The sequence below is a fragment of the Abramis brama genome, assembly GCF_963993115.1.
Source record: "Abramis brama genome assembly, chromosome: 24".
NCBI classification, from domain to species: domain Eukaryota; kingdom Metazoa; phylum Chordata; class Actinopteri; order Cypriniformes; family Leuciscidae; genus Abramis; species Abramis brama.
The window spans coordinates 28908379-28930802 of NC_139986.1; the positions used below are offsets into that span (position 1 = coordinate 28908379).

The 22424-nt window shown below is 37.2% G+C and overlaps 1 protein-coding gene across 1 annotated transcript in view; it reads left to right on the plus strand.

Annotated features, from left to right (window-relative positions):
• LOC311075863 (myosin-7-like) overlaps nucleotides 1-22424 on the plus strand; it is a gene marked incomplete at its 5' end in the record, with an annotated part of 135647 nt that overhangs the window by 28449 nt on the left and 84774 nt on the right. Inside the window, 15 exons of the mRNA XM_084103514.1 lie at nucleotides 102-192; nucleotides 282-671; nucleotides 760-886; nucleotides 973-1091; nucleotides 1181-1377; nucleotides 1461-1644; nucleotides 1862-2027; nucleotides 2106-2230; nucleotides 2420-2728; nucleotides 2823-3026; nucleotides 3123-3419; nucleotides 3514-3618; nucleotides 4029-4124; nucleotides 4221-4358; nucleotides 5740-5859. Of these exons, the coding sequence (XP_083959640.1) occupies nucleotides 102-192; nucleotides 282-671; nucleotides 760-886; nucleotides 973-1091; nucleotides 1181-1377; nucleotides 1461-1644; nucleotides 1862-2027; nucleotides 2106-2230; nucleotides 2420-2728; nucleotides 2823-3026; nucleotides 3123-3419; nucleotides 3514-3618; nucleotides 4029-4124; nucleotides 4221-4358; nucleotides 5740-5760 (2569 nt within the window). The 3' untranslated portion in view covers nucleotides 5761-5859. Of the gene's footprint in view, nucleotides 1-101; nucleotides 193-281; nucleotides 672-759; nucleotides 887-972; nucleotides 1092-1180; nucleotides 1378-1460; nucleotides 1645-1861; nucleotides 2028-2105; nucleotides 2231-2419; nucleotides 2729-2822; nucleotides 3027-3122; nucleotides 3420-3513; nucleotides 3619-4028; nucleotides 4125-4220; nucleotides 4359-5739 lie in introns of the transcript that reaches the window.

A 22424-nucleotide genomic window follows, 5' to 3' on the forward strand; every position in this document is an offset into this window, starting at 1 on the left:
TATCTAACGTTAACTAATGGAATCCTATTGTAAAGTGTTACCTGATATTTTAATTCGATTATGCATGTAACCATTCATGTGTCATCCTGTTTACTTGGCAGAAAAGACTTTGAAATAAGCCAGCTCAATAGCAAGATTGAAGATGCACAAGCTTTGGAGTCCCAACTCCAGAAGAAACTGAAAGAGTTGCAGGTAAACTTTATATATGTCTTAATAAAATAGATTAGTTAGGAATTTTAATCTTAAATTTTTCTTAATTTTGAATTTATGCACATTACCAGGCCCGAATTGAAGAGCTTGAGGAAGAGCTGGAGGCTGAGAGAGCTGCTCGTGCTAAAGTTGAGAAACAGAGAGCTGATCTGTCCAGAGAACTGGAGGACATCAGTGAGAGGTTGGAGGAGGCTGGTGGAGCCACTGCTTCCCAGATTGAGATGAACAAGAAACGTGAAGCTGAGTTCCAGAAACTGCGCAGAGACCTTGAAGAGTCCACTCTGCAACATGAGTCCACTGCTGCTACACTGAGGAAGAAACATGCAGACAGTGTGGCTGATCTGGGAGAGCAGATTGACAACCTCCAGAGAGTGAAGCAGAAGCTGGAGAAAGAGAAGAGTGAACTCAGACTGGAACTGGACGATGTGGTCTCCAACATGGAGCAGCTTGCAAAGGCAAAGGTGAGCGAGAGAAATTATGGTGAGAGTCTATAACGTATGTGTTGTCAGTCAAAGAAAGCAATCAACTATGATACAATTTATCTTCAAGACAAACCTGGAGAAAATGTGCAGAACACTGGAAGACCAGATGAGTGAGTATAGAACCAAGGCTGAGGAAGGTCAGCGCACTATCAATGATTTCACCATGCAAAAAGCCAAGCTGCAAACTGAAAATGGTAAGAACACAAAATATTGTTATGTTGCCAACTGTACCATAATGATAATTGGAAAAAAGTCAATATTTTTTAATATTGTATTTTAGGTGAACTGACTAGACAGTTTGAGGAGAAAGACTCCCTGGTGACTCAGTTAACCAGAGGCAAACAATCCAACACTCAGCAAATTGAAGACCTCAAGAGACAGCTCGAAGAAGAAATCAAGGTTTTCAAAATCTCCTTCTATATCTAAAATTTTTGCTAAAATACACTATTGTAATAAACAACTGGCCGCAAATATTTGTTTGTCTTCAGGCTAAGAATGCCCTGGCCCATGCAGTTCAGTCTGCTCGTCATGATGCTGATCTGCTGAGGGAGCAATATGAGGAGGAGCAAGAAGCCAAGGCTGAGCTACAGCGTAGTATGTCCAAGGCAAACTCTGAAGTGGCTCAGTGGAGAACCAAGTATGAAACTGATGCCATCCAGAGGACTGAGGAGTTGGAGGAAGCAAAGTAAGAAACAAACAACATTTAAAAGTTTTGTCTTTAGTAATTAGACACTTTTCTACATTTTCTTCTATAATTGATTATTACAGGAAGAAACTGACTCAGCGTCTGCAAGATGCAGAAGAAGCTGTGGAAGCTGTTAATGCTAAATGCTCCTCTCTGGAGAAGACCAAGCACAGGCTGCAGAATGAGATTGAAGATCTCATGGTGGATGTGGAGAGATCCAATGCTGCTGCTGCTGCTCTGGACAAGAAGCAAAGAAACTTTGATAAAGTAAGGAGAGAAAGTACATTTTGTCATTAGCTGGAAAAATCAGCCATGCAAATTTTTACTATATAAAATATCAAGTAGCATCGAAAATGTTCAATGTTAAAATGATAGTAAATGTAAGTTTCTAATTATGGATAGGGTCTAGTACTTTAGGGTCAATTCTTTACTACAAAAACTGCACTGCTCTCAATGGCCATTTGGTCTTATTCAATTTAACCAGGTCCTGGCTGAGTGGAAGCAGAAGTATGAGGAGTCCCAAACTGAACTGGAAAGTGCCCAAAAAGAAGCTAGATCTCTGAGCACTGAACTCTTTAAATTGAAAAACTCGTATGAGGAGTCATTGGACCACCTGGAGAGCATGAAGAGGGAGAACAAGAATCTCCAAGGTAAGAGTGGTTTTCACAACTCCAAACCATTACTTTAATTGCTTGTATTTGTGAGCTCATGTTATTTCTATTGCACAGAGGAAATTTCTGACCTCACTGAGCAACTTGGTGAGAGTGGGAAGAATATTCATGAGCTGGAGAAACTACGAAAACAACTGGAGCAGGAGAAACAAGAGATACAAACTGCTCTCGAGGAGGCTGAGGTAAAAGAACAACTATTTTCCCCAAAGTTCTTATTCATTGGACAACTCTTTGATTTAAATCAAGCTGTTGTTTAAAGCAATTGATCAATCCAGATTATTTTAAGGGAGGTCACTTCCCACCCCACAACACAGGGCTAAACAAAAACTTTAAATCTCCATTATAACAAACACCCATTTTACTCTTCATAGGGTTCGCTTGAACATGAGGAAGGCAAGATACTTAGAGCTCAGCTGGAGTTCAATCAGGTCAAAGCTGATATTGAACGTAAGCTGACAGAGAAAGATGAAGAGATGGAGCAGACCAAGAGGAACCAGCAGAGAATGGTGGATACTCTGCAAAGCTCACTGGAATCAGAGTCTCGCAGCAGGAATGAAGCTCTCAGGCTGAAGAAGAAGATGGAGGGAGACCTCAATGAGATGGAGATTCAGCTCAGCCAAGCTAACAGACAGGCATCAGAAGCCCAGAAGCAACTCAAGGGTCTTCATGGACATCTCAAAGTATGACGAATCTTCAAATCAAGATTTTATGATGCTTTGGTGAAATCCAACATAGTTCTTCAGTCTTTTTATTTGTAAAATTTGTGCTTTAAAGGATGCCCAACTGCAACTAGATGATGCTCTTCGTAGTAATGATGATCTCAAAGAGAATATCGCCATTGTGGAGAGACGCAACAATCTGCTGCAGGCTGAACTGGATGAGCTGAGATCCATGGTGGAACAAACTGAGAGAGGAAGGAAACTGGCTGAGCAGGAACTGCTGGATGTCAGTGAGAGAGTTCAGCTCCTGCATTCTCAGGTATGACACATCTGTACTAATACTATGCAAAATAAAGCCTCTTAGTAAACAATATAATCAAAAGACTATATGGTTGTCAACATTGTCTATGTTCAGAACACCAGCCTGCTGAATCAGAAGAAGAAGCTGGAGGGAGATAATACTCAGCTTCAGACTGAGGTTGAGGAGGCAGTGCAGGAGTGCAGGAATGCTGAGGAAAAAGCCAAGAAGGCCATCACTGATGCTGCCATGATGGCAGAGGAGCTGAAGAAGGAGCAGGACACCAGTGCTCATCTGGAGCGCATGAAGAAGAACATGGACCAGACCATCAAGGACCTGCAGCACCGTCTGGATGAGGCTGAGCAGATCGCCATGAAGGGAGGCAAGAAGCAGGTCCAGAAACTGGAAGCCAGAGTAAGTTTTTAGAAACACGTATACGGTGTTTTCTGTAAAAATATTTGTTCTAAGATTTGAAAATTTTATACTAAAATTGTTACACATCTGTTAGGTGAGAGAGCTGGAAAGTGAGGTGGAGATAGAACAGAGAAAGTCCAGTGACTCGGTCAAGGGGATTCGTAAATATGAGAGACGCATCAAGGAGCTCACCTACCAGGTAGAAAAATGTTGCCTACTAAAAATGTTGCCCCTGGTTGATTTTTTATTTTATTTATTTGATTGGGACAGTGCATGTTAATGAACAAACATGGAATACATGCATGTAAACATGCCGGATTGTAGCCAAAGGCTAATTTCCATCCGTAGTCCCACGGACTAAGATCACACAGGTCATAAAACATTGCAGAATAAAATTTACATCTACAGCAAGTACATCATTTATCAATAAATTATCAAAAGTCCTATATACAATATTCACATAAGACTTAAAAATTCATTCAGCTTCACAAACACTTACAAAATAAAGAAATAATTTGATCATGTTATTTTTTGAAAATGCATATAGTGCTGTCTTACAGTATTTAAATGTATATTGCATATACTAAAAACATTTTTTGCTATGCATAGACTGAGGAAGACCGAAAGAATCTGGCTCGCCTGCAGGATCTGGTGGACAAACTCCAGTTGAAGGTCAAATCCTACAAGAGATCTGCTGAGGAGGCGGTGAGTATTTTCCCCCACTGGTGCCATCATATGATACGACTTTTGTAGTAATTGCATCTTTTGATTTTCACAAATGCTGTTGTGTGTAATGTTTAGGAAGAACAATCCAATTCCAATCTGGGCAAGTTCCGTAAGATACAGCATGAGCTGGATGAGGCAGAGGAGAGGGCTGATATTGCTGAATCTCAGGTCAACAAGCTGAGAGCCAAGACTCGTGATATAGGATCCAATAAAGTAAGAGTAGGCACTTAAAACAAGTGATTTTGGTCACACACACACACACACACACACACAAAAAAAACTCAGAAAAGCCACAAGTAAATAGTCACAGTTGAGTCGATTTGACAGGTCAACTCTAGATCGGCACTTTTTAGTGACTTTACATTTACACTACATTTAGTCATTTAGCAGATGCCTTTGTCCAAAGCGACTTACAAATGAGGACTAAAGCAAGCGAGTCATCATGAAGAGGAAAAAACAACACAAGAAGTTCTCAAAATACAAAGCGCAGGCATTGCTCAGAGTAGCATAAACCAGACAAGGGAGGATTAAAGGAAAGGAAAGATTTTTTTTTACGAGGTTAAGTGCTCATGGAAGAGATTTTTCAGCTGTTTTTTGAATGTTGTCAGGGATTTTGCATTCTGGATGAAGGCAGGGAGATCATTCCACCAGCAAGGAACCGTGAATGAGAATGGTGATGGTACCACGAGCCGTCGCTCATTGACCGATCGTAGGCTTTTGGTAGGGATGTAGACTCGTAGGAGCTAGTGAAAGTAGGAGGGAGCTGAGCCTGTGGTAGATCTGTAAGCAAGCGTCAATGCCTTGAACTTGATGTGAGCAGCGAGTGGTAGCCAGTGCAGAGATGAAGAGATGAGTGACGTGGGCCCTTTTGTGCTCTTTGAAGACAAGATGAGCTGCAGCATTCTGAATCATTTGTAGAGGTTTAGTTGCACATGATGGAAGTCCTGCCAGAAGAGCATTGCAGCAATCAAGCCTAGAAATGACCAGGGCCTATACGAGAAGTTGTGTTGCATGATCAGTTAGGAAAGGCCTGATCTTCCTGATGTTGTGCAGTGCAAACCTGCATGATGTCTTTGTCCAAGAACTGAACCCTGAGAAACCCTTGTGGTCAGTTGATGTGCTTTGGATACCTCGCCTCTCCATGCGACCCTGAAGGACCTACCCGTGAGATAGGATTTAAACCAGTGGAGAGGAGTTCCTGTGATGCCCAGTGATGAGAGGGTGGACAGAAGGATCTGATGATTCATAGTGTTGAAACAGACAGAGGAGAGAGTTGAATGTCTTGAAAAGTGTTTGTGTGTTAGAAGCGCTGTTGATCTTGTTGTGGAAATATGAAGATTTTGCGGCATGAACATCAACAGAAAAGGAAGAGAGCAGAGACTGATACATAGGATCAATCAGGATAGGATCATACACTTTAGGATATGAATAGCAAGTAGTTTAGACAACTACACTTTATGAAATGCATTTTGATATTTAACAAGTGTGGCTATTGAAAAAAATATATACCATCAATATTAGCAGTGTAGAGTTTAGGCCATTTTGAACTGGATCAGCTTACCGTTAACATTTTTTTCCTTTTTCTTCCTAACAGAAGGGGGCTGATGAAGAGTGAAAATATTAGATGGATCTCTCTAAACATTGATTGCTGTGACAATCTCTTCTGTAGTTCTGTAGAATAAACCAGACATGAAAATGAATACCTCATCCTCTTTTTTTTTAACAATGTAGACATTGCAATATCCCAACATGATCCTGAACACAACAGTAAATCAGTTGCCTGAATGTACTCTATGTGCCACAGACTAGGATGTCTAGTCTAAGTACTAATTCAAACTTGAAATGTTCTTAAATTGTCATTTGAAGTAGGGTCAACCATACAAAGATACAGGGAGTTTACCAGTTTTACCAAACTAATACAAACCACATAATGCAGCTTAAGCTGTAAGCCACTGACAATTACACTGTGTGTTTTGACACAGCTCATCCTCAGGGAATACAATAAAATGAAGGCATTATGATTTAAAGTACACATGGATCTATTATAATGCCTCCATCAAAGCCATTAAATTAGATTTATTCAGTTTTTGTAGAGTAGTAAAATGTAGAAAAAAATTCAAGTACCATATAATAATAGCCAATATAGACCATTACATCTCTATGGTGAATTATCATTCGAATTATAGGCAATATAAATTATTGTTGTGAGCAGCAATCATTGATAGTCTAAGAATTTAGGTATACAGTTCAGCTCTATTCAGCTGTATCTCTTTATGATCAATTATGTTGGCTATATATTAATTCTAAACCTAAAGTAACCTCCACAATTCTGTGAATGTGAGAGCTGCAATAGTCAGTCACCACCACTTGAGAGCAGCACCACCATTAAATCTCATATGATGCATTGTTTCTAGGAGTCCATGTAAAGCAAGGTGGGGCAAGTTGTCACAACTTTTTATTCCTTTAATTTTTCAGTGTAGGTTTATTTTTAAACATCAATTCATGAATGCACAATTTACATATAAAGGCTTTGAAAATATTTTAACATTTCCACTGGTATTGGAAATGTTTTTACTACCTTTGCTACAACTTTGCAATAAGGTTCAATTTGTTGCACAACAATGTATCAATTTACGTAAATGTTTATGCTATATTTAAATACACAAATTTTCATTAACTCATTAAAAGTTTGAAAAAATGTATATGCAGAAATTAACATTTAGCCTATATTCCTCTGCTGTAAAACCACTGTTCATAATTAGTTTGTGTTACACTGTAATAACGGCAATTAATAAAATGTTGGAAGAGCAAAATAGTTAAGTTGAACTAATATTCATGCTTGGGATTAGTTTTAAGAAGACATATTATATTAAGACTGCAAAAATCTATTTGAAAAAAAATTAAATGAAGGGATATTTTCAAATCCAGTGAACATTTAGGATGGCTAACGTTGACTGAACAGAACGTAGGCTCACTGTTGGCCAGCATCACACACATCACACACATGACCAGCGTCGGCCAAGATTTCACTCGCAAAAAAGTTGTTTTTTTTTTATTCAGTTGTTCAATTTGTGAGTTCAGTGACATCTGTGAGGAAAAGACATATTCTAGCCACCTTGCAAACTATCATAAGCAACATGAGACTGTAACATGCCCTTTTACAAACTGTACATTCAAAAACAATGTATTATCAACTTTTAAGATCAGACCCTTCTTATCAGAGCAGGCCACACAACTCCTTGTCCAAGCTCTTGTTCTCTCCAGACTGGACTATTGTAATGCTCTCTTAGCGGGCCTTCCGGCATGTACTATCAAGCCTTTGCAACTGATCCAGAATGCAGCAGCGAGGGTGGACTTCAACGAGCCAAAGAAAGCCCACGTCACTCCTCTCTTCATCAGTTTGCACTGGCTGCCAATAGAAATCAAATTCAGACTTATGCACCCTCCAGAAGCTTGCGTTCTGTAAGTGAATGACGCCTTGTGGTGCCATCATCCCAAAGAGGCACGAAATCACTCTCACAGACCTTTTCCTGGACTGTTCCCAGCTGGTGGAATGCCTATCTCAATTCGAGCAGCTGAGTCTTTAGCCATTTTCAAAAAACTTTTTCGTCAGCACCTGACCAATTAATAGCACTTACCTTTTCTATTCTTTACTCTTCTATTTGTTTTGTTTTTCTGATAAAAAAAAAAATACCTTGCTATGTGAAGAAAAGAAATGACTTGCTATGACTAAGAAAAGCACTCAAGTATGGTCAAATTGTGTTTACCACAGAGCTTATTTCACTAATAAACTGAAAATCTTAGAAACCATTGTCAAATTAGACTTTCCATTATACAAATGACTTTGATCTTAATGTATGTATGTCAGTGTCTATTATATTCACTTATAATTACACTATTGACCCTTCCTTTACACCTTAAACCACCCTTAAAAATACCCATACCACCAAATCTGTCCCTAACTTTACCCGTATCCACCTCAATAACAGCAAAAGTGTTTTGGGTAGCACTTAATTTTACAGTCCTTTTCTGCATGTACATACTATGTACTTATTATAGCAATTACAATAACTGGGTTATAACTAGGTACTAACCTTGAACCTATGCCTTAACCTAACCTTAACCTATGTAGTTACTAAGGGTGGGGAAAAAAAACGATTCTTAGATGAATCGCGATTCGGGACGTGGACGATTCTGAATCGATTCACAAATGTCAAAAATCGATTTTCTAAAAAAAAAAAAAAAAAATCTAATAACGTAACATTGAAGGAACGCAAAAGGCGGAACTCTGAAGCGGACGTGCAGTGCGCGGACAGTCTGTGGCGTGCACATAACAGAGACGCGCACATAACAGACGCATGATGGCTGAGCGCCAAATCCGAACGGCACCAGAGAATGTCTTTGTTAAAAGCTAACGTATGGAACATTGGCAATTTCATTGTGATCTATTTAGTATTTTTTTGTATGAGAGCTAATTTCTGTATTGTTTAGTTTTCACATCAATATGCTGTGTAAACCGATCTGATCTGTATGCAATATGTGCAATGCCAGTCACAAAAAGTTACATTTTGACTGTAAGTTACTCTCTGCAGAATGTTCATTCACTTTCTTTGCTATTTTTGATTGTGGTATACAGCAAACATTTCAAGTCATAACTCTTTATTATTTAGTTGTGTATAAGTCAAGAGCGACTTTGTATGTTACTAATTATTCAGAATATGCATAAGTCCACAAGCATTATACGTTATGATAGCTTCTGGTACATAATTCTATATTTTTGAACGAAAACTGTTTGTGAATTTGCTACAGCAAAATGTTTTTTTTTGTCTGAAGGATTATATTGCTCATTGGAAATAACAAGAGGATGTTGGTTAGAAGTCTATTATTAAATGCTAGAGATTCAGAATATGCTGAAGTTTGTATTAATTTACTACAAGTATGCTGCTAGTACAGGCACACATTTATTTTCCTGTTGGTTCTCAGCAATGTTGGGACATATGCTGGCAAATGTAACCTTACAGTTGACTTGCCAAATCACTTCCATTTGTTTTATTAATACAATTAATATAGGAAGTATTGGAAGTAAGTTCGTTATGGGTCATCATAAATACTTTGCTTTAAAAGTACCAAGTAAAAATATTTTTTCAATGTTTTTGATAAAAGGCACTTCCCTGAGAATTGAACTTAATAAATGTGAAAAAGACACTTTAATGTCTCCGTTTGTCATTCTGTATTGCAAAGCAGATGAGAGTAGATCATGATCAGAAACCTGATTAGAAATCATTATGAATAAAATCGAATTGTTTTGAATCGAAAATCTTTTTGAATCGAAAATCGATTTTGAATCGAATCGTGGCCCCAAGAATCGGAATCGAATCGAATCGTGAGATGGTAAAAGATTCCCACCCCTAGTAGTTACCATATATTACCAGCATTTTCGGACAAAGTCGGACACGTAATGGTAATTAACATGATTAGCCTTTTGATTGACTACATTATCAAACAGCTAATAATGTGTTGCTAATGTAACACAAACCATGTTCCCGTTTGCCATCTGCCTTCTAAAACTCAGCATCCTTAGAAACACTTTGAACAACTTAGAATGTCAGTAAAGAAAGGCATATAGTTCATCATAACAGCGTAATATACATGATAATACGTAATTCACCTGCTATATTGCTAAATGTACACAATTTTTCATATCAACAGAAAAATATACCGAGATGACATGGCTTCTCTTGAGACCCCCTGCTTCGCAGTTAGTGATATGCTGAAGCCCACCCTGCACGTTGATCTGATTTTGAGACTGTCTTAGATTTTTTGACAGTTTTAAGGAGAAAATACTCAACAATGGTGTTGACTCATGAATTTACACATGGCTAGTCTTAAAGCAAATTAAAAACACCAGATAAACACATAAACATTAAAAACTTTATTTTCACCACAGGGGGACTTTAAACGTTTTAGGTGAGTAACTACATTTTGCAGACGTGTGATAGTTGATAGACAAACAGTTGTGGAAGTTGCACTTGGTTCTCACATATTATGACCATGTGACCATAAGTTTAATTCAATATTTATGAAATATGTTATTTAAAAAAAAAAAAAATCCTGTCAATTACAACACTGAGCAACTAAGAAAAAGCATTGCTTTGCATTACCTTCATCTGTGCTTCAGAGATGTGTTGGATCTTCTGCTGCAGGGAGCACAGTGTTTGTGTGTGGCTGAGATAGAAAAACCAGAGACAAGAGAGTGAGGGAAAAAGAAACATTTGTAGAGCAGAGGTCAAAAGTCATGCTAATTTGCCTAATGGAAGAACATAATGTCTTCTTATGGAGAACAATCAAATTCAGATAGATAGATAGAAAGAGGTACATCATGCAAATATGAATACCTGTATTCTCTGATTCTCTGTCTCCATGATCCAGCTGGCTCGAACAAGGGATAAAGAAGAAATGACAAGCAACTCAATCAAAGGAGCAAAAGCATCATGTGACATCCATTGTACATTTGTCCAAGTAAATCAAACAGACCCCCCCCCCCCTTAGTCTCCATTAATAGCCTGCTCAATGGTCATGAAGTACAATGGGTCAAGTTACTTTTTTTAACCTTCAAGACCTGTTAATAAGAAAAACAAACAGGCAGAATAAACGTATATATATCCCTAAATATAAGTATACAAATATTTATTGATTATAAGAATATATGACAGGATGTTGTATGATTTATACACAAAGTTGCTTGCAACAGTTTAAGCAGGTTAAGAACATTTACTTTTAGCTGCATGGCATAAAACCGAAATTGAGATATGGCTTAGTGCAATTATCAAATTGCAAAGGCTGTGATTTAATTGTTCTTACACACAACAAGCTCATTATGCACCAGTGTTTGTATTTGTGTTAGTGTTGTAATTATACAGTTGTAATGTAAAAGACAACTATATATATATATATATATATATATATATATATATATATATATATATACACAGTATATATTTTTTTAATATTTTTTAATTTCACAGTGAAATATTAAAATAGTAATATTTCTTCTTAGCTTTTATTCATTCAATTAAAAAATGTAATTAGTAATAATATTAATTATTATTTTATAGCCATGTTGATATATAATCACAAAATTTTACCTACAGCCCTACAATCAGGCACAGCAAACCTGATTATTTTAAAGGGATGGATTGGAGTAAAATCAACCTATGGTCCTTTGCACCATGACCTCGAGCCAAACACCCCCCCCAGAAGCCTTTTTTCCCTTGGTTGAACATTATTAAAGTTAGAGCTTATTTAGAGATATCAGCCGAATGGCTTAGTGCAGACGCTAATGGAACCTAGGTTGTATCTCGTAAATTACCCCACTAATAATGTCCAGAATGATACCAAACTTCTACAGTAGTACAAATAGGTTCTGTACTCATAACATTGTTAAATTAGAGGTAGCTATAGCTTTTGAAAGTTCAAGGTGGTTAAACAATATCTCAAGCATGGCAGAGAGGAGGCATTAGAGGTCATGTAATAGGTCATGTAACTTAAGTAGTAAGAGTTGTGATGGACGTCTACAGATGAGATATGTCCTACATACTATCTGATCTCTTCTGTCACAGAGGCACTCAAAGGAATTTAACAGGTTATCTTTGTCCTCAGGGCTAAAGTAAAAGAAACAATGCCACGTAAACAAGACAACTTGAAGGGTATGGCCCCTCGGTCAGCTCTCTGAGGGACAGCAACAGACTTCAAGCACTTCAACAGACTCATTCAGTGCTTCGAAGCATATCGGGGCTATACGTCAAGCTTTTAGCCTGGGCACATGATGCAGCAGATGCACAATGTATTTAGAAAACCCATACTGGTCAGAGAACATTTAGATATAATATAGATTTTTTATTTTATTAATTTTTTAACAATGTTTAAAATTGTACTGTTTGAAATATTTTATATCATTTTGATACATGCAAAATGTTATTTTTTAAGTTATAAAATGTTGGTAATTAAAATGTCAACTGCACACTGAACTAAAATCAGATTTAAGGAGCATTTTACTTTTTAATAATCCAGTGAGGAAAGAGGCTGGTAGAGTGTACGAGTGAGAGTGAGTTTGAATGAGAGATGCAGTTTGCAGCTTTCTTATTCCTTTTAACCCTCTGGGGTCGACAAACGTACCGCGGCGTGTTTTGCTGGGGGGGGGGGGGGGGGGGGGGGGGGGGGGGGTGTTTACATAGCAGCAAAATAGACTTAAAATACTGTAAACTGTAAAATGTCAAATTTTTTATGTATCCGCTGTAAGACTGAAATAACTCTAAGACTTGAGAAATTAGATAAATGCCAGGCAGTCTACTTGAGGCCCTGAGAGGACAAAGGACCTCTCTGGAAATTAACATTTGAATTCACCCTTGTGCACTATCGAGATGAAAGTCTCACCTCCGAAGCATCCTAATCTACATTTCATTCCCTCATCCCCCACTCCTTCTCCCCCATGCGAAGATCACCAAAAACTCACCCAAGAATTTAAATGGTTTAATGTGAATGATTATCATCAAGTATTATACATCTTTGGTATCATTTGAAATGTCTCAGTGCGACTGGTACAAATGTCTCATTTCCAAATAAGTAAAACAATAGGTAATAAGGTTTTTAAGAGTTTAGAGATAACTGGCACACAAAGGAAGGTGGTCTCTAGACAAATGGTCTCTTACTCCCAAAAGGTGTCAACTCTGAATGTAAATTCACATTGTTAGCAGATGTTTCCATGTGAAAGAAGTTACTGTCTATATAATGAAATGCAACGAGAAGATTGGGGCCTTTTCTGTATTTCAGATTAGCCCGTGAGGCTGAGAGTGAGACTCTCAGCTTTATGTATTTCTAAATCAGGGCTCCAGACTAACTCTTTGCCTTGGTTGCACTGGTGCGCCTAATTTTTTTATTTAGGTGCACCAGCACAAAATTTGGGTGCACCCAAATTTTTCCTCGGCTCGCATCACCTTTAACACCACAATTTCAAGGTCACCTTTTTATCACGCTCTATATACATTCAGATATTTTTCATTTATTTATATATTCTCTTTTCATGGTAATGCAACACGAAATGCCACAACAACAATCCAACAAACACAACAAAAATACATTCCATGACAAGAAGAACAGGAGTAGGATGAAGAAAAAGAAAAAAAAAATCTTATAAACTCCTACCCCATTCTTATATTAAGAAAGTTACAAATTAGATGGCCTCACCGACATGTCAAAAAATAACAACGCCAAAAAATAACAAAATAGCCCAGACCAGATGTAATCTACTTTCAATTTTAACAATTTTATTTTTTTATTTTTATTTTTTATTATTAATTCTGCTTACACAACACTAAACAAACAAAAACAACAATGATGCAATGATGACAACTCTGGCAACGAAAACAACGACGAGACCATCATTGTTGTTATAGTTATAACAATTTTCACATTCATCTTTGTACAAGTTAAGTATCTTCTGTTTATACTTATATTTAAATTGAAGACATTTTAGATCATTTTCTAGAAAATTCCATCTTTTCACACCAGAAACTGAAACACACATTTGTTTGAGGGTATTTCCAGCAAAAGGTTGTTTAAAGTCATTATTTCTTCTGCTTGTCTCACTTATTATGTATCATATACATATATCATATATATTATGTAAATGATTTTAAACAAGAATAAGGTGTAGGTAAATACTTTTTTTTATTTGAAGCACAATTATACTGCATTTTTCCATCTTAGAAATATCGCTAGACTACGACCATTTCTATCGCTGCCAGATGCAGAAAGGCTTATTCATGCCTTTATTACGTCGAGGCTTGATTACTGCAATGCGCTCTATTCTGGTCTCCCAAATAAATCCATCAAAAAATTACAATATATACAAAATTCAGCCGTCCGGTTATTGACACATACAACTACTCGTCAACATATTTCCCCGGTACTCTTTGATTTGCATTGGCTGCCGATACAAGCACGTATCGAATTCAAAACATTGATTTTAACGTATAAAGCTATTCATGGGACGGCCCCGGCTTATCTCTGCAGTTTAGTCACCGCTTATACTCCAGCTCGCTCTCTGCGCTCTTCCAGGTCATGCATCCTCCAGCAGCCTCGATATAAACTAAAGTCTATGGGTGGTCGAGCATTCTCGGTCTCAGCACTACGTCTATGGAATGCTCTACCACCGGAAATTAGAGACTCTCCAACAATGGCTTCTTTTAAGAACTCTTTAAAGACACACCTTTTTAGAGCTGCTTACTGTAACTGAATGTGACTATTTTATTGTATTTTATTGTTGTTATTCTCTTTGTATATTGTAGCGCTTTGAGTCTAAGAAAAGTGCATTAGAATTTTTTTTTATTATTATTATTAATATTACTGTATATAAAAATAAAAATCTTTTTTTAAAAATAAAAAATGTTTAAAGTGCTTCACTGAGCTGCCAAACTATTTTGAGTCTCTAGCTCAGGCGTGGTAGGCTCTACCTCCGTCTCTGAGTCGGATGCCATCTCTGACGAAGGACCAGGGCTTGGCATCTTACCAGGGACTGGGGAGACTGGTGGCTGAAGTAGCTCCATGTCTGGGCTGTTGTCGGAGCATTGACCGGGGAGTAGGGCTTATCTGTCCGGTACTTTAACTGTATTCGTATCGGTTCTTTTTTTTATATATATATATATTAAAGAAAGATAAACATTAGATAAACAAAAGATAAACAATTAAACAAAGATACACATTATATAGGCCTACACAGTGCTTTAATTTCAGGAAGGTCTACTAACATTACTGTTCAGGTATGGTCTAAAAAGAAATCTAATGAAGTAATCAAATGTAAAATAACACTTCATAATTTATCATAAATAGATTAATGCTTATTAAAGCTGAAGTTATTCTTTCAAGAGTTGTGAGTGATTTTTCTCTTGTTGTTTGATTCGCAGTAATGGCGCAATCGTCAGCATGTTTATTAGACTCCGGCCCCTTTAAGACCGAGTGCAGATCTAATAGGCTACTGATGCACCATATTCTCCCAACTATTTCCATAACTACGTCCATTTAAGACATAAACTGTTTTTAGTGAATCTCCAAGCCAGTCATTTTGACATACTTTTGTGTACATTTGATCATTTAGACGCGCACATGAAACTCAAAGTATAATTTGCTTGTCTCGGTCTGTTTCGGAGCACGCGCCACCTTGCGAACAGCATCTCTTGGGCAATTTTTGTGCTTTTAATAGCTCTTTTAATTAATTAACGCGTCACGCAATTTAGCAACAGTAGCTAGACTGCATTTTACAACAATCACCAATCAAGCTGATTCTGTCGTTAAGTTTGAGTTTTAGGGAGAAATGACAGCGTAATGCTGCGAAGGGAAGAAGTTGTGCTAGACAGAATGCGGCTATAGTTTTTAATGGTTTTACCTCAATATATTATTTTTTATAATCTTTGGAAGGCGAAATCTAAAATAAAATCAGACTAATATCACAGACCTTAAATGTAACCAGGCTACGTTTGAATGTTTAATTCTGTCCTCCGTCGTCACTCATTAAGCAGGGCTGTAGTGTTGTGCGAGCTGTGGCACCGCGTGAGAGAAGAGTGTGAGTTCCCATGAGTGTGAGTTCCATCAAAGGAGAACAAACGCTTAGTTCGTGGAGAGGCAGCGGATGCGAGGACGTTAGGTGCACCGGTGCGACCTAGGAAAAATTTTAAATTTTAAAATTTTTGATTATGAAATTGGCATGATACATTTACCTGACATAATAAATTGTTACATTTGATTATTCTAACTGACTTTGACATTATTTTCATTAGAGATTTAAAAGGAATGGTCAAACATTCGCTCACATTTAATGATGCACAGATATCATTAAAACCTTTTCATTTATGGAGTCAGATGAAATAACGAGAGAATACATATTCAAATGTATTGCATTTAATCAAAAAATACTTTGCCTCGAGAAAAAGACAGTAACACGTAAAGACCCTCCGCACTGGTCGGATGCCGGACTTTGGGCCAATCGAGTGCGAGTTTACAGGTGGTGACCTAGGCTCCATGATCTCGCAACACAGGTGAGCAACGTCCTTTCCAGCAAAGTATTGGGATTTTAAAATCAACAAGAGGTTTGAACATCTTCTCTTTATTCCGCCGTTGTGGTAAGTCAATTCTTTTTGCCTTTTTAGAAGTGTTGAGGGAAAAATCAGACACATCCTATATAAACACATTTATAGAATGGGTCAGAATACCCAGTCAGACGGACACCGAAAAAGTCCGATAAAACTTGAGAATTAGACACAAACACACGGCAGGGACATGATAGCAGCAGGGCAGATGATGAATGAAAAACCCTTGTTATTTTTGAAGATCCCCTTGTTTGCCTACGCAACAAGAAATGAAACCTAAATTGGAATAACATCTTCCAAATTATTTTCTGGTTCTCGATGAAGAGCTGTAAATTAGAGACTAAAGTTTTAAAATCAGCATGTTTTCTACACTGTTGTATTGGCTTTGTTGCAACAAACTAGCAACAAGTAGTGAGAATGAACAAAGGACAGAATGAAAATTCTAAGTTTGTAAACAATTGGAAAGCATGTGATTTTATAAACGAAAAGGCAAGTCGATGCATTTGTTTATGAAAAGCAAGGTTGGGAAAAACAGGATGATGTGATGCACAGGTTAAAAATCACAAAGAAACCATTGCAGATCTTAAGGCTGAGCTAAATACTAAGTCCATGTCTCCCAAAACGCTTAACAGCAATGGGACTAAAAAGCATGTTTGCAATGATCCTGTTTGTATTTTCAAATTTGTAGTTGTGCTTAACACATTGTGCTCATAGAGCACACTTTATAGTTGTTTGTGCTACTAAAATGTGCACATAGGCTAGTTAAGTTTATTCTTTAAAACACATTTATTCATTTATTTATTCTTTAAAAGTCCAAATCATAGTCTCTCCTGCACCAATTTAAATGATATAAATACTAGTGTAGAACATTGCATAGAAACTGTGTCTATTCCTCGTTTAGTGAGATCAAATAATAATTCTACTGCAGGATCTAGGAAAAATCTAATTGTTATTAAAACAGAAAATGTTGCTATTAGTAAACAAAAACAATTTTTAAAGCTAGGTCTTCTAAACATTAGATCACTCACACCTAAGGCAGTTATTGTAAATGAAATAGTCACAGATAATAGCTTCGATGTACTTTGCCTTACTGAAACCTGGCTTAAACCAAATGATTATTTCGGTCTAAATGAGTCTACTCCATCTGGTTACTCCTATAAACATGAACCCCGTCTGATTGGTCGTGGCGGCGGTGTTGCAACAATCTATAGAGATATTCTCAATGTTACTCAGAAAACGGGTTTTAAGTTTATTTCGTTTGAAGTACTTGTACTAAATGTTACGCTCTTAGATGTTAGAAAAAAATCCATATTATCTTTAGCCTTGGCTACCGTATATAGACCGCCTGGGCCTTACGCTAATTTCCTAAAAGAGTTTGCAGATTTTCTCTCAGATCTATTGGTCAATGTAGATAAAGCATTAATTGTTGGAGATTTTAACATACACGTAGATAATTCAAATGATGCGTTAGGGGCTGCGTTTATAGATTTATTAAATTCCTTTGGGGTCAAGCAAAACGTCACCGGACCAACTCATCGTCTTAATCACACACTCGATTTAATTATATCATATGGAACCAATCCAACCGATATAGATATCATTCCACAAAGTGATGATGTCACTGACCATTACTTGGTAACTTGCATATTACATACTGCTGTAATATGTCATGCTGCGCCGCGTTATCGACCAGGCAGAACAATCCTTCCATCCACCATAGATAATTTCTCAAATTGCTTATCTAATCTGTCTCAGCTGCTGCCTGAACCCAAACAAACAGATGAACTAGAAGAACTAACTAGCACTATGAGCACCATTCTCTCTAGAACATTGGATGTTGTTGCACCCATTAAATTAAAAAAGGTCAGAGAGAAAATTAAAGCACCATGGTACAATAATACTACGCATGTTCTAAAGAGAGAAACCCGTAATTTAGAGCGTAAATGGAAACAAACTAATTTAGAGGTCTTTAGAATCGCGTGGAAAGACAGTATGTCACGTTATAAAAAGGCCCTAAAAGCGGCCAGGGCTGAGCACCTCCAAACTAATAGAAAATAACCAAAACAATTTAACACCGTGGCTAGACTAACAAATAAACAGACGTCACCCGAACAAAATATCCCGTTACAGTTTAGTAGTAATGATTTCATGAACTAGTAGTAACGACATTTCATGATGTCGCACTCTCTGATCATTACTGTATTTTCTTTGATTTATTGATCTCTCCTGCCATTGAAGTTAGATCTGTGTCTGTCAAGAAGAGATGCCTAAATGAGAACACTAGTGTACTATTTATGAAGGCCATATCCCTAAGACCGAGCATATCTGCTGACTCGGTTGATTCTCTCCTTGATTCTTTTAACTCAAAGGTTAAAAATGTAATTGATGATATTGCTCCTGTGAAAGTCAGGAAGAATGGTAAACAAAAAGCACCTTGGAGAAACTCAACAGCAGTGCAAATTATGAAAAGACAATGCAGAAAATCAGAGCGCATGTGGCGAAAGACAAAACTTATAATCCACTATAACATCTATAGAGACACCATTCGTGCTTTCAATATGGAACTAGGCAAAGCTAGACAGACTTTCTTCTCCAATATCATAAACAGAAACCTAAATAATACTCGAAATCTCTTCGCTACTGTCGACAGACTAACAAATCCCCCAAGCGAGATTCCCAGTGAAATGCTCTCCGACAGCAAGTGTAGTGAGTTTGCTACCTTTTTCTCTGAGAAAATCAATAATATTAGAAAGGTGATCAGCACATCCTTGAGTTGCGCTGGGGTCAGTCAGATCAGACTTCAACCTGAGAAAGTAGTTACTATGTCTGATTTTGAAGAAATTGATGGCAAAATTCTGAAAGAAACCGTTCAGCACCTTAAAACATCAACCTGCGCCCTTGACACACTTCCCACATCTTTTTTTAAAAGTGTGTTAGACTGTTTAGAAGCAGATCTCATAGAAGTGGTAAATGCCTCACTTTTCTATGGAAGTTTTCCAAACTCCCTTAAAACTGCTGTTGTCAAACCCCTCCTGAAAAAGAGCAATCTGGATAAGAATATATTAAGCAACTATAGACCGATCTCAAATCTTCCTTTCACAGGCAAAATCATTGAAAAAGTTGTCTTCAACCAGCTGAACAAATTCTTAAACTCAAATGGATACTTTGATAATTTTCAATCTGGCTTCCGATCGCATCACAGCACAGAGACAGCGCTCATTAAGATAATAAACGATATTCGCTTAAATACAGATTCAGGCAAATTATCAGTGCTGGTTCTACTCGACCTCAGTGCTGCATTTGACACTGTCGATCACAAAATACTTCTGGACAGGCTGGAAAACTGGGTGGGGTTTTCTGGGACAGTTCTAAAATGGTTCAGGTCATACTTAGATGGGAGAGGTTATTATGTGAGTATAGGTGACCATAAGTCTGAGTGGACGCCCATGACATGCGGAGTCCCTCAAGGCTCAATTCTTGCGCCACTCCTGTTCAACCTGTACATGCTCCCAATGAGCCAAATAATGAGAAAGAACCAAATCTCTTACCACAGCTATGCAGACGACACACAGATCTACTTAGCCCTATCGCCTAATGATTACAGCCCCATTGACTCTCTGCTTCAATGCATTGATGAAGTCAACAGCTGGATGTGCCAAAACTTTCTACAGTTAAACAAAGACAAAACTGAAATCATTGTGTTTGGAAACAAAGATGAAGTTCTCAAGGTGAACGCATACCTTCACTCTAAAGGTCAAACAACTAAAAATCAGGTCAAGAATCTTGGTGTGTCTTTAGAGTCAGACCTTAGTTTCAATAGTCATGTCAAAGCAATAACTAAATCAGCATACTATCATCTGAAAAATATTGCAAGAATTAGATGCTTTGTTTCCAATCAAGACTTAGAAAAACTAGTGCATGCTTTCATCACCAGCAGGGTGGATTATTGTAATGGACTCCTCACTGGCCTTCCCAAAAAGACCATAAGACATTTGCAGCTCATACAGAACGCTGCAGCCAGGATTCTTAGCAGAACCAGAAAATATGATCATATCACACCAGTCCTCAGGTCATTACACTGGCTGCCAGTTACTTATAGGATTGATTTTAAAGTATTATTACTAGTATATAAATCATTCAATGGCCTAGGACCTCAATACATTGCAGATATGCTCACGGAATACAAACCCAACAGATTACTCAGATCATTAGGATCACATCAGCTAGAAGTTCCAAGAGTTTACTCTAAGCAAGGAGAGTCTGCTTTTAGCTATTATGCCAGCCGCAGCTGGAACCAGCTTCCAGAGGAGATCAGATGTGCTCCTACATTAGTCACATTCAAATCCAGACTCAAAACACATCTGTTTAACTTTGCATTTAATGAATGAGCACTGTGTCACTGTTTGTCCGACTGTTTATACTGTGTCTTATTTTAGTCTTTATTCTAAACTGTTTTAATTATTTTTAGTTCTTTCTCGTTTCTTTATTTTAAACTGTTCTTTATTCTAAACTGTTTTAATTATTTTTAGTTCTTTCTTGTTTCTTTATTTTAAACTGTTTTGTATATTCTTATTTCTTCTGATTATTTTTAATAGTATGTAAAGCACTTTGAATTACCATTGTGTATGAAATGTGCTATATAAATAAACTTGCCTTGCCTTGCCTTGCCTTGCCTTGCAACTTCTTCACTGAGAAAATAGAAAACATCAGAACCACAATTGTAAACGTTCAATCCTCAATCGCACCTTATAATTCAGCCTCAATTTTCCCCCCTCAAGAACAATTACAGTGCTTTACAACTATAGAACAAAAAGAGTTAAATAAACTTATCACTTCATCTAAAACAACAACATGTTTTTTAGATCCTATACCAACTAAACTACTGAAAGAAGTGTTACCTATAGTGGAAGAGCCTCTCCTCAATATTATTAACTCATCTTTATCTTTAGGTCATGTTCCAAGAACATTTAAACTGGCAGTTATAAAACCTCTCATTAAGAAACCACAATTAGATCATAATAATCTAGCAAATTATAGACCCATTTCAAATCTTCCATTTATGTCTAAAATACTAGAAAAAGTTGTGTCCGCTCAACTGGGCTCTTTCTTGCAAGAAAATGATATCTATGAAAAGTTTCAGTCAGGATTCAGGCCGCATCATAGCACTGAAACTGCGCTCGTTAAAATCACAAATGATTTACTTTTAGCTTCTGACCAAGGCTGTATCTCAATACTAGTTTTACTTGATCTAAGTGCTGCGTTCGATACTATAGATCACACAATACTCTTAGATCGACTACAAAATTATACTGGTGTTCAAGGACAAGCATTAAGCTGGTTTAGATCATACTTATCTGACCGCTACCATTTTGTCTATTTAAATGGAGAAAAATCGATCATAACTCCAGTAAACTATGGAGTGCCGCAGGGATCTGTGTTAGGCCCTCTATTATTCTCAATATATATGATGCCACTTGGAAATATTATAAGGAAACATGGAATTAGTTTCCATTGTTATGCTGATGACACTCAAATATATATTTCATCACGGCCGGATGAAAACGCTAAATTATCCAAATTGACAGAGTGTGTTAAAGATATAAAAGATTGGATGACGCGTAATTTTCTTTTATTAAATCCAGACAAGACAGAGGTAATACTTATCGGTTCAAAAAACCGCCCACAGAACCTCTCACAATACAACTTTGACATCGTAGGATGTCCTGTTACTTTATCCTCTACAGTAAAAGACCTGGCAGGGCTCCAGACTAACTTTTTTTATTAGTAGCGCTGTAGCCCCTGACTTAAAATTTTAGGAGCGCAAGCAGAAAATTTAGGGGCACACCTTAAATCACCTTGCAATGCAATTATTCATATTTTCCCCCCACATAACTGTATTACTTACTGACAAATGCTTTGATAATAAATAGATTTAACGTACAGAAATTACAATGTGCAGTTTTATTTTAAGTTAGCAGGGCTCCAGACTAACATTTGAGGGCAGAAGCACTAAGTTCTACAGAAAGTATTTGGTAGCACTGTGGGATGACAAAGCACTGAGCTTAATTTGAGGTGTATAGATAAAGTTAACTTTAATTATTATCATTCATAATGTCTTAATATTAATTCAAAAGCAAAA